At 39.9% G+C, this 15,897-nt stretch overlaps 1 protein-coding gene across 1 annotated transcript in view; it reads left to right on the top strand.

The window, feature by feature from the left end:
• The window catches only part of RNF17 (ring finger protein 17), a 514,511-nt gene extending 511,202 nt beyond the window's left edge, over positions 1–3,309 (top strand). Inside the window, exon 18 of the mRNA XM_053705579.1 lies at positions 3,211–3,309. Coding sequence (XP_053561554.1) covers positions 3,211–3,309 — 99 coding nt within the window. The remainder of the gene's footprint in view (positions 1–3,210) is intronic.
• Positions 3,310–15,897: the final 12,588 nt, after the last annotated feature.

Genomic DNA, 15,897 nt, shown 5'->3' with positions numbered 1-15,897 from the left:
CCGTGGAGCGGACACACCTATGTTGGAGAAAACAGAATTTATGTTTACCTGATAAATTACTTTCTCCAACGGTGTGTCCGGTCCACGGCCCGCCCTGGTTTTTTAATCAGGTCTGATAATTTATTTTCTTTAACTACAGTCACCACGGTATCATATGATTTCTCCTATGCAAATATTCCTCCTTTACGTCGGTCGAATGACTGGGGAAGGCGGAGCCTAGGAGGGATCATGTGACCAGCTTTGCTGGGCTCTTTGCCATTTCCTGTTGGGGAAGAGAATATCCCACAAGTAAGGATGACGCCGTGGACCGGACACACCGTTGGAGAAAGTAATTTATCAGGTAAACATAAATTCTGTTTTTTAAGTTTTTCACAAAAATAAAGCAGTTCTTTAAACTAAAAATGATTTTCTAATTAAGGTGGTTTCTTCAAAAAATATCAATCAGGAGATTGTTGTTCCTTCCTTGTGTCCGGATCCTTCTAATTCTACAGAACGTGTTTTACATAATGTGGATGCTGTCAGAGCATTGAAGTTTTATTTTCAAGCTACCAAGGAGTTCAGACAATTGTCCTGCTTTTTTTTTTTTATTTATTTTTTTTTAAATATTTTTATTGAGGATTAAAATAGACATACATAGATTGTGACATATAATAGTACAAACAAACAGATGGTATGTTCCAAGGCAGTGGAATGGCATAAGAGCAAATAAATGCATACATGGACAATAGAATAAAAAATAACTCAGCCTATATATCTAAGTAGTTGTGATATGCTAAAATAAAACAAAAACTATCCAAAACTAATCCTCAGGTTTCTACCTCCTATGACAAAAGTGAAGCCACTCTTGGACCTCTATTACATAAAAAAGAAAATTACAGGAGGGTTTTATAAATATCAGGTCCCTTATATACCTGTTAATTGAAATATAAATATGAATCTATGTGCAGAGATCACACAACAACACTTTCTTGAAGGCAAGAACTGTCTGAGACATAAGCAAACATGTAGGATACAATAAAACCTCAGATTACTTTGAAGGTAGAATGCAAACTATAACCTATAACAATATACAGTCACTTGTGAGATTAGCTGCTAGGGTAATATGCTCGTTGACTTTACCCCACTGATGAGGATAGAACATATTCATGACAGGTGTATTATTTTATACGTTTGTTAAAGCTTCAAGTATTTCCTGAGAACAACAGCGGCCAGTCTAGAAGTGTCTGCACATGCTGCAACCAATTCATTAGCTGCTCCGTTGCCCCTAAATATTAAACCTTCTTAACGTGGAAAGAAATAAAAATAAACATTCTCATTATCAGTGAGTAGGATGTTAGTAGCGATTTCACTATCAACAGGCTAATAACTCTACTAACATAAAATATCAAGACAGGGTACTGGGATGTGAATAAATATATCAGAATTACAACTGGTTATTTAGGACATGTTTAAGATATATCATCTAGCCAATGTTAGTCCCAAATGCCAGATTGCAACTCCATCTTGGAAAGTCAATAGTTCAACCTACACCAGATTTATTAAGGCGGTAGCCGTATAGAGAATAATCCTTCCATGTCCATAAATGTTGAGCCGATTGCCGGGTCTTCTGCCAGAACGGAGATGGGACAATGTCATCTACTGCAGTTCGCTGTATGTTCTTATGCCGTCTCCTCTGTAAGATAAGAGCTTCAAGATTTATACGGGCAAGTGAACTTGACTGCTTGTCATACGAATAACTCGGAACTGCTCTTAAAGCCCTACTCTCCGCTAGAAGGTTTGATGCAATAATTTCCCCTGAGGGCTGTGCTGTCGTTTGGTAGCGGAGATCCTCCGGCGGCGTCTGAGCTTGCTGTTCGGTCACATCAATCTTCACTAAATCAACGCCTTCTTGTTTAGGTTCCTGTTTCAGATCTAGTTGTATCTGTGGACGCGGTCCACAATGTGATGCCTTCACCCCTGACTCAAACAGGGCACAAAGGTCTCTCTCCAGCGCTGCAAAGCGATCTATCAGCAGCTGTGTCACTGTCGTCTCCCATGAACCCAGGCAATCCATGCTAGTAGCGAAGCAACTCCAGGTCAGCTCGAGCCGTCCCCACAACAATAGCGAAATCAATTACTAGCTACAAGTGGGTTATAGCTTAAAGGTTTGAGGTATCAAAACGTCTCTATGCACTATCAATGTAGTTCTTCAGCGCAAATGGCTGGTTAGTCTGACTTGTAGATCAGGAAAGTGGAGGGGTAGATGAAGGTCTAGGCCTTTGTCAGGCCTCCGCTGCGTACCTTCTCTATTTCTGTTTGCTAGGCTGTAATTTCAGATAGAAAGTACTCAAAGTAACTCCACAGATGTAAAGGAGCTTCAGATCCTCAGATATAAGCTTAGTGTGTGGAATAAAGGAGGGATAAACAACGGCTTTAACAACTCCTCGATCAGCCAAAATTAGCAAGCAGCCATCTTGGTCGCTGGTCGGACACGCCCCCCCTGTCCTGCTTTTTTGTTCATTACTCTTGGATTCATATAAGGCAGAAGGCTACTGCTGTAGCCTTGGCCTCTTGGCTCAAACAGGTACTGCACAAGGCTTACTTGGTGGTGGGAAAGCCACCTGCTTTGATGTTTTTGCTTTTTCGCAAGCAGCTTTTGGCAGGAAAGTCCTTCAGGTCGCAGTGTCTGATAAATAGGAACTTCCATAAAATTGTCCCACCAATTCCGTAACTATCTGCTTGGGTATTAATCCCACATGTTATGGAGCCCTATGGACTATCATCATTATACAAAAGAAAACAAAATGTATGCTTGCATTTCGGGATGATGATAGTCCATAGGCCCTGCCTGTTTCAATTTTTCAGACGACAGTTCTAATTTGCACCTCTATAAACCCTGCTTTGTCTTTCCTACTTGCCTGTTTCCTTTTCTCTGCTCGGCTATATGTTAAACTGAGGAGAGAGGGAAGGTGGGAGGGATTAAATCTCTTGTGTGGTTACTTGGCCTACTCCTAGTGGTGGGAATTATATCCCACATGTTATGGAGCCCTATGGACTATCATCATCCCCAAACAAAACTAATTTATCAGGTAAGCATAAAATTTGTTTTGATGAAAGTTTTTTGGATGTTACATATTTTAAATAAGAAATTATACAAATTATTGTAACTATTTTGAAAACAATATACTTGTATATTATATATTGTTGTAACTTTTTTTTTATTTTTCCTAGACATCTTTCCCAGATGTGTCTATACGTTTGTATGACAAAACCAAACGTCTTGTTCATAAGCCATTGATATCCATGGGCTTGGCAGATTTAGACTTTTGATGTAAGTGTAAATTTATTTTTATTTTTCTCACAATTTTCCTCACACTCACTTTATAGTGATATTCATAACTAGGGATATGTAGTCTTGTGCTTTTTGGGAATGGGCAGAAAACATAGGCACCCTTAAAGATCATTATGTATATCCATTCCCTTTCTGCTATCATTTGTCCACATATTGCCAGCAAAGGCCTATTTGCAGGGCTGGATTTATAATTATGCAGAGTAGGCATGTGCCTATCTGTCTCTGCCTATTATAAATACTACCACTGTGGCAGTTTTTTTTTAAATATTTTTATTTTTTAATGATTTCATTTTTAAAAAAACAAAGTTGATGGTTCCGGACTCCTGAAGGAGCGTTGCATTAATTGCACTACGCTGTTAAGTTGGGAAACTAGTGCAGGTTAGGGAATTACTGCTGCCACAGCGCACTGTCTATGGTGTGCTTGTGATCTGCATAAATCAGTGTGTGGGTGACCAGTGAGAACATCAACAACAAAATCTCACGCTGAGTAGCTTCACACCCCCCCCCCCCCCCGTCTCTTTGCATGCCTTTGTAACCTGACACACTCCTCTCCCTGAGACCACTAGCTCCTCCTCTGTGCCACAGAATCTGTAATATTCCTAGAGTTCACTCTTTAATCTTAAAGGGGTGCCATAGCAAGTTAAAGTACAGCACATTAGGAGCCATACAATGGAGCTGTCTGTCAAACCTGTCCACTCCTACTGCTCTGTTAAAGGTGCCTTGCAGCCAGCAGCAATATAATGTGCTGTTACAGATGACAAGTCAGCATGGAAGGACCATATTTTATTGTAATCTTTGCTAAGAGAAATTCAGCTTGTGGTAAGCCTTGGGTTATTCAGCCATAATAAATCAAATGTTGCAAATAAAAAAAAGTGTAATTAAAATGAGATTCATTTTACAGAAATATTTTGTTTCTTTGAAAAATTATACTACATTACTGTAATTTAGAGTTTAGTTTAACCTTGTCACTGCTGAGACGGTTTGCTTCCTTTTCCAATGTGGTTTCTGTGTTATCAGCACAAATTACATTTTTTGTTACAGATCATGACATGGTAAATAAAGGCATGTGCAAAAGTCTCCATCATCTTTTCTTTCTTAAGATATGGTGAGTCCACGGAATCATCAATTACTAGTGGGATTATCACTCCTGGCCAGCAGGAGTAGGCAAAGAGCATGACAGCAAAGCTGCTATATATGTCACTTCCCTTACCCATAACCCCCAGTCATTCTCTTTGCCTCTGTTCATGGAGGAGGTGAAGTTTTTGGTGTCTAAAGAAAATTGAACTTCAATCAAGATTTTATTATTTTGAATGCCAGAGTAGGTTTACTGTGACTTCCTCTCAAGACCGGGTGTAGCCGTATTCCACGTTAGTCTCTTCAGTAGAGCAGTGGTGACTTTAAAGCAGTTAGGAAATTGTGATGTGGACTATTACTGCATTTTCCTAACAAGTTGCTGTCCCTGTATAGAAAGCTAGAGTAGTACTTGTCTTTTCTTGTTTCCACAGGTCTCTGTGAGGAGTGGCTTCCTCTCATGCTGGGTGAGCTGTCTTTCTGCTGGACAGCTGAATGTGCAGGTAAGTGCCTTTTGCCTTCTGGGGCTAGGAGGCTGGCACTTCAGAGTCATGGAAAACTAAGGACGACACTCTGCAATTTATTAATGGGACAACACAGAATCCTCAGTGGGGGTTTTGTTAAGGCAGCATGCAGGCACTTTTATGCATGTGGCATGAGACTAGATTTTTTCTCCCTTCATAGATAGGATGGGGTTAATTTGTATTTGTATTTCTAGTTTAATAGGATTAGAATGTAGTTTATTCCTTGTGGGGATTTTTTTTTGTTTTATTATCTCTGAGTCCGGATTTCAGGTTATATCTGGAAGAGAAGACACTGTTTACGTTCCATCCCTTCATTGCCTTTGGTCTTATGAGGTAGGGATCGGTGTCGTTAGTTTTCTCTGAGGCGCAGTTCTGAAGTGTTTTTGACTGTTCTGTACTGCACATTATCGCTCTGCTCGCAAGGGGAAAGTTAGGGTTTTTATTGCAGTTTGTGTCTCTTTGTTTTCCTGTGCGGCTGGGAAGCGCTCACTTTAGTTAATGGTGCAGCTTCTCTCAGCCTGGCCAGCTCCTCCCTCTTCTTTCTCCGAGCGGCGTCGACCGCGTTCATTTGTTAATTCAGCAAGGTGCTTGCTGTCTAGTTCCGTTGCGGCTGCTGCCTGTGTGTTAACAGCCGTGTACTCAAAATTTTCTTATGATGGGAAAAGTGGGTAAATGTTATAGCACAGTAAATTAAAGGACCAGTGCTTTTATTTATTTATTTGTTTTTGAGTATGAAGCCATTTGTTTTTGCTGGGACTCAATTTAAAGAGACAGTAGTGTTGTTAAACTATACAGATACTTTTAAGAATTTGTAGATTTTTTTTCCTGGTGGGATTTATGCCTTTTTTTGACAGGGATATAAATAGATTGGCACTTATAATAGGCCATCTGTCCTTTATTTTAGGATTTTTTTAATTTATTTTTCATATTAAGATCCTCTTCGTTGGAGTCTCCCACCTATTAGAAATTTTAAGCTAGTTAAGTTGTTGCCCTTTGAGCCTTATGTCTCCCAGGATGATGCTTAGACTATGCCACAGTTTTCTCCTTAACTTCCCAAGCCTATATGGCGTCACATGTAGTGCCCTGCGGTTTTTCTCAATCTCTTGGAGGAGTGTATTTGCCTTCAGATTTGCAGCTCATGTATTTTCTCTTCCTTCAGGGAAAGCGTTTTCTTTTCCTTCAGGGAAAGCGCAAGAGGACATTTAAGTATCCTTCAGATTTAAAGCTTGATCACCTTTGTGTATGGTAAGGAGGTTTTGGCTAATTTGGGGCGACTTCGATACATATGTCGTTGTCAACCCTAAGAATCTAGTGAACTTTATAAATACTAAGGCCCAGATTACGAGTTTTGCGTTAGAGGCTATGCAGTGCTAACGAGCAGTTTTGTCTCACCGCTCACTTACCTGCAGCGCTGGTATTACGGGTTTTCAGAAACCCGTCGTTAAAAGGCAAGAAGTGAGCGTTGAGCAACATTTTGCTCATTACCGCACTCCAATACCAACGCTGCTTAAGTCAGCGATGAGCTGGTCGTATGTGCTTGTGCACAATTTCCCCATAGGAATCAACGGAGAGAGCCGGCTGAGAAAAAGTCTAACACCTGCAAAAAAGCAGCGTAAAACTCAGTAACGCAGCCCCATTGATTCCTAAGGGGAAATAAAAATGTTGTCTACACCTAACACCCTAACATGAACCCTGAGTCTAAACACCCCTAATCTTATACTTATTAACCCCTAATCTGCCGCTCCGGACACCGCCGCCACCTACATTATACTTATGAACCCCTAATCTGCTGCCCCTAACATCGCCGACACCTACATACTATTTATTAACCCCTAATCTGCCATCCCCAACGTCGCCACTTTAATAAACATATTAACCCCTAAACCGCTACACTCCCGCCTTGCTAACATTAGTTAAATATTATTAACCCCTAATATGTCGTCCCTAACATCGCCGCCACCTACCTACATTTATTAACCCCTAATCTGCCGCCCTCAACGTCGCCGCCACTATACTAAATGTATTAACCCCTAAACCTAAGTCTAACCCTAACACCCCCTAACTTAAATAAAATTTAAATAAGTCTAAATAAAACTTCTATTATTATCTAAATTATTCCTATTTAAAACTAAATACTTACCTATAAAATAAACCCTAACCTAGCTACAATATAACTAATAGTTACATTGTATCTAGCTTAGGGTTTATTTTTATTTTACAGGAAAGTTTGTATTTATTTTAACTAGGTACAATAGTTATTAACTATTTAATAACTACCTAGCTAAAATAAATACAAAAGTACCTGTAAAATAACCCTAACACTACACTATAATTAAATAAATTACCTAAATTAAATTCAATTACCTAAATTAAATTAGCTAAAGTACAAAAATAAAAAACAAATTACAGATATTTAAACTAATTACACCTAATCTAATAGCCCTATCAAAATAAAAAAGCCCCCCCCCCCCCATAAAGAAAAAACCCTAGCCTACACTAAACTACCAATAGCCCTTAATAGGGCCTTTTTCGGGCATTGCCCCAAAGTAATCAGCTCTTTTACCTGTAAAAAAAAAAATACAAACAAACCCCTAACAGTAAAACCAACCCCCCAAATAAAGTACTATCTAATAAACCTAAGCTCCCCATTGCCCTGAAAAGGGCATTTGGATGGGCATTGCCTTTAAAGGGCAGTTTAGCCCTAACCTAAAAATAAGACCCACCCAATACACCCTTAAAAAAACCTAACACTAACCCCCTGAAGATCGACTTACCGGGAGAAGTCTTCATCCAAGCCGGGCTGAAGTCCTCAACGAAGCCTGGAGAAGTCTTCATCCAAGCCGGGCGAAGTGGTCCTCCAGACGGGCAGAAGTCTTCATTCAGACGGCATCTTCTATCTTCATCCGGCGCAGAGCGGGTCCATCTTCAAGACATCCGACGCGGAGCATCCTCTTCATTCGACGACTAAAGATGACTAAAGGTACCTTTAAGTGACGTCATCCAAGATGGCGTCCCTTAGATTCCGATTGGCTGATAGAATTCTATCAGCCAATCAGAATTAGGGTAGAAAAAATCCTATTGGCTGATGCAATTGGAACAGCCAATAGAATGTGAGCTCAATCCTATTGGCTGATTGGATCAGCCAATAGGATTGAACTTCAATCCTATTTTCTGATTGCATCAGCCAATAGGATTTTTTCTACCTTAATTCCGATTGGCTGATAGAATTCTAAATCACTTAAAGGTACCTTCATTCATCTTTAGTCGTCGGATGAAGAGGATGCTCCATGTCGGATGTCTTGAAGATGGACCCGTTCCGCGCCGGATGGATGAAGATAGAAGATGCCGCCTGAATGAAGACTTCTGCCCGTCTGGAGGACCACTTTGCCCGGCTTGGATGAAGACTTCTCCCAGCTTCGTTGAGGACTTCGGCCCGGCTTGGATGAAGACTTCTCCTGGTAAGTCGATCTTCAGGGGGTTAGTGTTAGGTTTTTTTTAAGGGTGTATTGGGTGGGTTTTATTTTTAGGTTAGGGACTTTGGGCCTGCAAAAGAGCTAACTGCCCTTTTAAGTGCAAAGCCCATCCAAATGCCCTTTTCAGGGCAATGGGGAGCTTAGTTTTTTTTAGATAGTATTTTATTTGAGGGGTTGTTTGTGTGGGTGGGGGTTTTTACTGTTGGGGGGGGGGGTTGTTTGTATTTTTTTTTTTTACAGGTAAAAGAGCTGATTACCTTGGGGCAATGCCCGCAAAAGGCCCTTTTAAGGGCTATTGGTAATTTAGTTTAGGCTAGGGTTTTTTTTTTATTTTGGGGGGGCTTTTTTATTTTGATAGGGCTATTAGATTAGGTGTAATTAGTTTAAATATCTGTAATTTGTTTATTATTTTCTGTAATTTAGTGTTTGTTTGTTTTTGTACTTTAGCTAATTTAATTTAGGTAATTGTATTTAATTTATTTAATTATAGTGTAGTGTTAGGTGTTAGTGTAACTTAGGTTAGGTTTTATTTTACAGGTACTTTTGTATTTATTTTAGCTAGGTAGTTATTAAATAGTTAATAACTATTTAATAACTATTCTACCTAGTTAAAATAAATACAAACTTGCCTGTAAAATAAAAATAAACCCTATGCTAGCTACAATGTAACTATTAGTTATATTGTAGCTAGCTTAGGGTTTATTTTATAGGTAAGTATTTAGTTTTAAATAGGAATAATTTAGATAGTAGGTTTTATTTAGACTTATTTAAATTATATTTAAGTTAGGGGGTGTTAGGGTTAGACTTAGATTTAGGGGTTAATACATTTAGTATAGTGGCGGTGACGTTGGGGGCGGCATCTAAGGGGTTAATAAGTGTAGGTAGGTGGCAGCGATGTTAGGGATGGCAGATTAGGGGTTAATAATATTTAACTAATGTTTGTGAAGCGGGAGTGCAGCGGTTTTGGGGTTAATATGTTTATTATAGTGGCGGTGACGTTGGGGGTGGCAGATTAGGGGTTAATAAGTGTAGGTAGGTTGCGGCGACATTGGGGGCGGCATATTAGGGGTTAATAAATATAATGTAGGTGTCGGCGATGTTGGGGGCAGCAGATTAGGGGTTCATAAATATAATGTAGGTGGCGGCAGTGTGCGGAGCGGCAGATTAGGGGTTAAAAAAATTATTATAGTGTTTGCGATGCGGGAGGGCCTCGGTTTAGGGGTTAATAGGTAGTTTATGGGTGTTAGTGTACTTTTTAGCACTTTAGTTATGAGTTTTATGTTACGGCGTTGTACCATAAAACTCTTAACTACTGACTTTTTAATGCGTTAGGACTCTTGACAAGGTAGGGTGTACCGCTCACTTTTTGGCCTCCCAGGACAGACTCGTAATACCAGCACTATGGAAGTCCCATAGAAAAAATACTTTACGAAGTTTATGTAAGTCGTTTTGCGGTAAGGCCAAAGACGTGTGCTGTTCACCTAAACCTTTGAAGACTCGTAATACCAGCGGGCATAAAAAAGCAGCTTTAGGACCTCTTAACGCTGCTTTTTTTACCCTAACGCACAACTCGTAATCTAGCCGTAAGTTTTTTCCTGTTCTAGACTATGCTAGGAGATTTTTCACAGGAATGGGAGAAGTCTGGGATTCCTTTTTTCCCGTCTCATGTCTTTTTAAAAGGATTTTTCCTGTTGCTGTCTCCATTAGTTATCAGGCCACATGGTGCCTTTAGTAGTAGGGCATTTCAACTCTGGCTTAAGGGAACTTTGATTCCTAGAGAGGATAGCTGTTCTTTCAGGATCATTGGACTAAGCTGGTGACTTACATGGAAATTTGTATTGCCACTGTGTCAGGTGCAGCATCTTATTGGTGCAATGTCTTTTCTGATTCCAATTTGGTAGAGACTCCTTTGGAGCAGATCCAGTACAGAATTAAGGCTCTTAAGCTAGCCAATTCTTTATTTCTGATGTTACCAAGCAAATTTGGCTGGGAGCTTCATTATACTAGCCCGAGGTGCGTTATGGACAGTGGATTTTTTCCTCTGAGTCCAAGTTTCTGGTGCATCCATACAAGGGTAAAACCTTGTTTGGTCCTGAGCTGACAGGAATAGTTCTGATATAAAGGAGTTTGCCCTTAAAGGGACAGTCTACACCAGAACTTTTATTGTTTTAAAAGATAGATAATCCCTTTATTACCCATTTCCCAGTTTTGCATAACCAACACAGTTATAATAATATACTTTTAACCTCTGTGATTATCTTGTATCTAAGCCTCTGCAAACTGCCCCTTTTTTAAGTTCTTTTGACAGACTTGCAGTCTAGCCAATCAGTGCCTGCTCCCAGATAACTTCACGTGCACGAGCACAGTGTTATCTATATGAAATATGTGAACTAACACCCTCTAGTGGTGAAAAACTGTTAAAATGCAATCTGAAAGAGGTGGGCTTCAAGGTCTAAGAAAGTAGCATATGAACCTCCTAGGTTAAGCTTTCAACTAAGAATACCAAGAGAACAAAGCAAAATTGGTGATAAAAGTAAATTGGAAAATTGTTTAAAATTACGTGCTCTATCTGAATCATGAAAGTTTATTTTGGCCTAGACTGTCCCTTTAATCCAAGATTGGTCCAAGTGGGGGGTTGATCCTCTCTGTTTGCCTTGAAACATGGATACAAGATGTTCCAGATAGTCTGTGGACATAGTACTTCAGGGTTACTACGTAGTAGTCCTTTCTTTCCTGCCTGGGGCAGGTTCCATCTCTCAATTTTATCTGCAGGCCAGATAGCTGTGAGGCATTTTTGTAATGCTTTTGGGACTTCTCTTCCCTGTAAGTGATAGTTCCAGTTCCTGGGCCTAGGATGTTATCATTCTGGTTTGTGATTATCCTTTAGGAAGAATTTATTTTGCTTTATAGTAGACCTAAAGTGTCAACAGGTTGCCTCAGGGTACCGTTCTTCAAATGGAACCAGTGACTTCATTCTTCTTTCTGACCTAGGAGTGTTTATTCATAGTGACCATAGTTCTGGAGGACATGTATTTTTCAGCTCCTGAGTTTTACCTTTCTGTGAAACACTTCCCTTTTGGTGTTGCCATGGTTTTCAAGGGGCTGTATTGGCAGTGCTCAGGTTTCAGGGAATTGCTGTGGTGCCATTCCTGGACGTCATAATGGTTCAGGCGCCATCTTTTCAACAAGCAGTCTTTCATACCGAGTTCTTGTCTATCTTCATTCCTCGAATGGAAGTGAATCTGAAGATGAGTTCCCTTGTTCCAGCTACAGAGGTAGTTTCCTTAGTGAAAAGATTGTTTCCCTATCTCTGGAAATATTTTTGACAGAGGTCAGGAAATAGAGGATTATTTTTGCCTCTTTCGGCACTTTTCTGTTCAGCCTTTCAGTGGATCAATGTATGGAGGTAATGGTCCGATGGTTGCTTCATTGGACATCTTCCCTTTGCTTGATCCATCTGAGAGTCTGCATTTATGCATGTTCAGATAGTGGACCAAGGATTTTGTGGCTCTGTCTCGGAGGCTAGATCTAGATCTGTCGCCATGAGTTTCAGTGGATCAGAGAGGGGAATTAGTGGTAGAGCGCTCGCTTTGCTTGCGAGAGGTAGCTGGATCGTTACCCGCATTCTCCAGAATATCTTGGTTTTCTCAGGAGCATCTGTCTCGGGGCACTTGCTTCCGGAGACCTTCCTGAGTAATCATCATCACTAACCTGTTGGGTTGGTGACTAGGGACTTGGGAGGAGTCTGCTCTCCCCATAATCATCTTGGAGTAGACAGTGATCTACAATGTTCTGATGACTTGGCCTCAGTTGTCTTGCCCGTTTTTTCAGGTTCTAGTTGAACAATTTCTTCCCAGTGGTTTACATTAACCACCTGGGAGGAATCTTGAGTTCCTTTGCCATGATTGGCGTGGAGTTAGGTGAGCGGACGTTCACATTTGTTATTTTTCCTCTTTTTACATTTCTAGAGTGAATACCGGGAGCCGACTTTTTAAGCAGTCAGTTTTTTTCATCCCGGGGAGTGGGCACTTCTCCCGGAGGTGTTTTCCAGGTTAACCCTCAAATGGTGGGTGTTGGAGTTGGAAATGGCAGTTCACCTAGCTTCCAAGTTATGGTTAGTGTCGAGATCAGCAGGCTGCTCTGTTTAATTCCCTAACGGTTCCTTGGATTTTCAGTCTGATTGTTTTCTTTTCTCAAGTTTTTGCTCATATCAAATGAGAATGAGCATCAGTATTTTACTTGTTTCTGCATAGTCGCAGGATCTGGTATTCTGACTTAGCGGAGATGTATTTCTTCCACCTTAGTGGTTGTTCCTGAGGAAGTACTTTCTAATTTAGGGTCTATTCTTTCATCCATCTTTTGTTTTCTCTGAAGCTTTCAGCTTGGAGATTGAATGCTTAGTTCTGTTTAAGCGTGTTTTTTCTGAATCGGTCATTAAGATCATGGTTCAGGCTCGCAAGCCTGTTACTGGTAAATGTTACCATAGGGTATGGCGTAAATTCCCTGATTGCTGTGAGTCTATGGATTACTCTTGAAAGTAGGTTTGGGATTCCTAGGGTTTTTGCCCTTCTCTTGAATGTTCTGGAGGACATTTTGTCAGTCAGTTTTCTGATGGGTCAGATTTCTGTGTTATCTTTTTTTTTATACAGTTGCCTGGCGGATGTGCCAGACGTGTAATCTTTTTGTCAGACCCTGGTTTAGTATCATACCTGTGTTTAAGTCTGTTGCTCCTCCTGGAGTTTTTAACCAGTTTTTTAGGTTTTGTAGCAGGCTCAGTTTGAGCCGTAGCATTCCATAGATTTTAAAATTTTTGGAATGTTTTTTTTTTTTTTTTTTTTTGTTATATCTTCTGTTCGGAGAGTTTAGGCACTCTCGGCTTTGCAGTGTGATTCCTATCTTATTTTGGATAGGATGTTTTTTTTATCCTAAGTGGAAACATTGTTTGGGAATAGTTGTTACCTCTCTGTGTCCTCATTCTTTTCTTTTGAGGTATGTGTGTGCACAATTTGGATGTTGTGCGGGCTTCTGTTGTTTGTTTGTTTTCTCTGTATTAGAAAACTACTGCTACTTTTCTTTTTTCTGGCTGAGAAGTTTACTTTGTTTGCTTTTTAGACTGCGGGGCTGCAGTTTCCTGAGAGCGTTATGGCTCTTTATTCAAGCGCTGTCTCTTCTTTTTGGGCATTCAAAATGAAGTTTCTGGGGATCAGATTTACAAGTCTGCAACTTAGTTTTTCTTTGCATATTTTCTTTTTTCAAATTTGATTCTTTGTCTCGGTTGAGGCTTCATTTGGGATAAAGGTTTTTCAAGCAGTGGTGCTTGGTGCCTTCTATTTAGGTTACCTGTCTTGTCTCTCCGTATTCATCTGTGTCCTCTAGCTTGGGTATTGGTTTCCCACTAGTAATTGATGATTCCGTGGACTCACCATATCTTAGGAAAGAAAACATAATTTATGCTTACCTGATAAATTTATTTATTTCCGGATATGGTGAGTCCACGGCCCACCCGACAGTTATTTTTACTAAAACGTCAGGCACCTCTACACCATTTCCCTCCGGCTGAATGACTGGGGGTTATGGCTAAGGTAAGTGACATATATAGCAGCTTTGCTGTGGTGCTCTTTGCCTCCTCCTGCTGGCCAGAAGTGATATTCCCACTAGTAATTGATGACTCACCATATCCGGAAATAAATTAATTCATCAGGTAAGCATAAATTATGTTTTTAGTTTGCTTCCTTGAATTGGTGGAGCAAGTAAATGTAGATTTATTGTACAAAATTAAATGATTTTTAATGTTTCTTAAATGTTACAATGGCACAACATTTATTTTAACCTATTCTTTGCTGAATTGCTTCTCACCCATATGTAAATGCTGTTTTTAGTGTTTTGTAGCCATTACATTTAAACAGTGATTTTAGTGTGTGTGTGTTGGGGGGGGGGGTGTTCAGTTGTTTACACGAATATTTTTTTAGCACATCACAACTTTATTATCAGCACCACCCAGACTAGGAGTTAAAAAGCAGCCCTAGAAAAATTGTAGACCAGCCCTATATTCTGCTGAAGCTATATATGTGTGTGTGTGTGTGACATAAGTGGGCGGAGTTTGGTGGCCAGAAACAATATTCTTTTTAAAATAACAGTTTTAGTGTTCCTGCTGCATGATATAGACAAGGGTACAGGAGCCTATTTGCAGCTTAAGGATAGACTTTAAGATGATTAAGGTTTAGACTGTCCCTTTAAATATCTTTATAACACATAAACAATAGACTATTTCTTAAGCACATTTATTCATACATATTAGGTAGTCATCATTAATATGGAACTTGCATATCTTTTGCTCCTATGAGATCCTTGTTGAAATCAGATTGAAAACACTGTAATGCCCATGTTTGTTATAGTTAAAGTACATTTTGCTGCTATATTAATTCAAACTGTGGGTTTTCTAATTGATTGGAATGCCTGTTCAAAAGGCAGACTGCAATTACTCGTGCCACTGTACAGTGTTTTTGCACAGCAATTCTGATGAATTGGATTGGTGGCCCTTGGCAGGAAATATAGGGATATTTAAGAATGGTAGCTGCCACCATAGGCTACCTACTTCAAGGTGGTACGAAATGAAATACACACTGATTCTGAATGGTAAGAGCAAGCATGGAAATCTAGCAAACATGATCACTAATCAATACACTTATCACATGTGGATATTATCTGTCCTGAGCATTTGTAAGCAGCAACTAAATGCTAAGAAGAAATTTCGACATGAAAAGCTAAAGTTTTTTTTTATCAAACCTAAAGAGGGAATTTAAAAATGTTTGACATTTAAAAAAAAAAAAATCCTTTGGAGTTGCCCTTTCTGCCATTGAATAATGACTATCTATGTATTCGTTCTTTACCAATATGCATTTAATGTGAAATTGTTGAGCACCGACCTGAAATCTGTTATACCCCTTTAAGAAAAACAGACATTTCCTTCTTAATATGAGGAGTCCACGGCATCATTGCTTACTGTTGGGAAATAATGAACCTGGCCACCAGGAGGAGGCAAAGACACCCCAGCCGAAGGCTTAAATACTCCCCCCACTTCCCTCATATCCCAGTCATTCTTTGCCTTTCGTCACAGGAGGTTGGCAGAGAAGTGTCAGAAGATTTGGAGTAGTTCCTTATGAAGGGTATCTACCCTTCAAAATGGGACTGGAGTTTGAAGTAGTCTTGTCAGCCTCTCAGTGAGAGCGTTGACGAAAGTTAGAGTCTGAGATGCCGGGAGAGTCTTTCTGCAAACCCATCCAGACTTGTATTGGCAGCTCCTAAGCAATCAGTGTTGACGAGTTTCACTGCCTGCTTCCATTACTCAAGTCCATGTCAGGAGCGATGCTACAAGACTGTCAAACTTGAGAGGCTGTGTTTCTGTTCCACGGCATAGATTTTAGTACGATCGTTTCATTTTTATACACATATAACGCAAGAAGACAGGTCACAGTGTGGCTCCTTTTATCTGTACGGA

This window comes from Bombina bombina, chromosome 3, assembly GCF_027579735.1.
Source record: "Bombina bombina isolate aBomBom1 chromosome 3, aBomBom1.pri, whole genome shotgun sequence".
NCBI lineage: Eukaryota > Metazoa > Chordata > Amphibia > Anura > Bombinatoridae > Bombina > Bombina bombina.
Note: the sequence above shows the minus strand (reverse complement) of the source record. Positions and strands in the feature narration are given on the sequence as shown.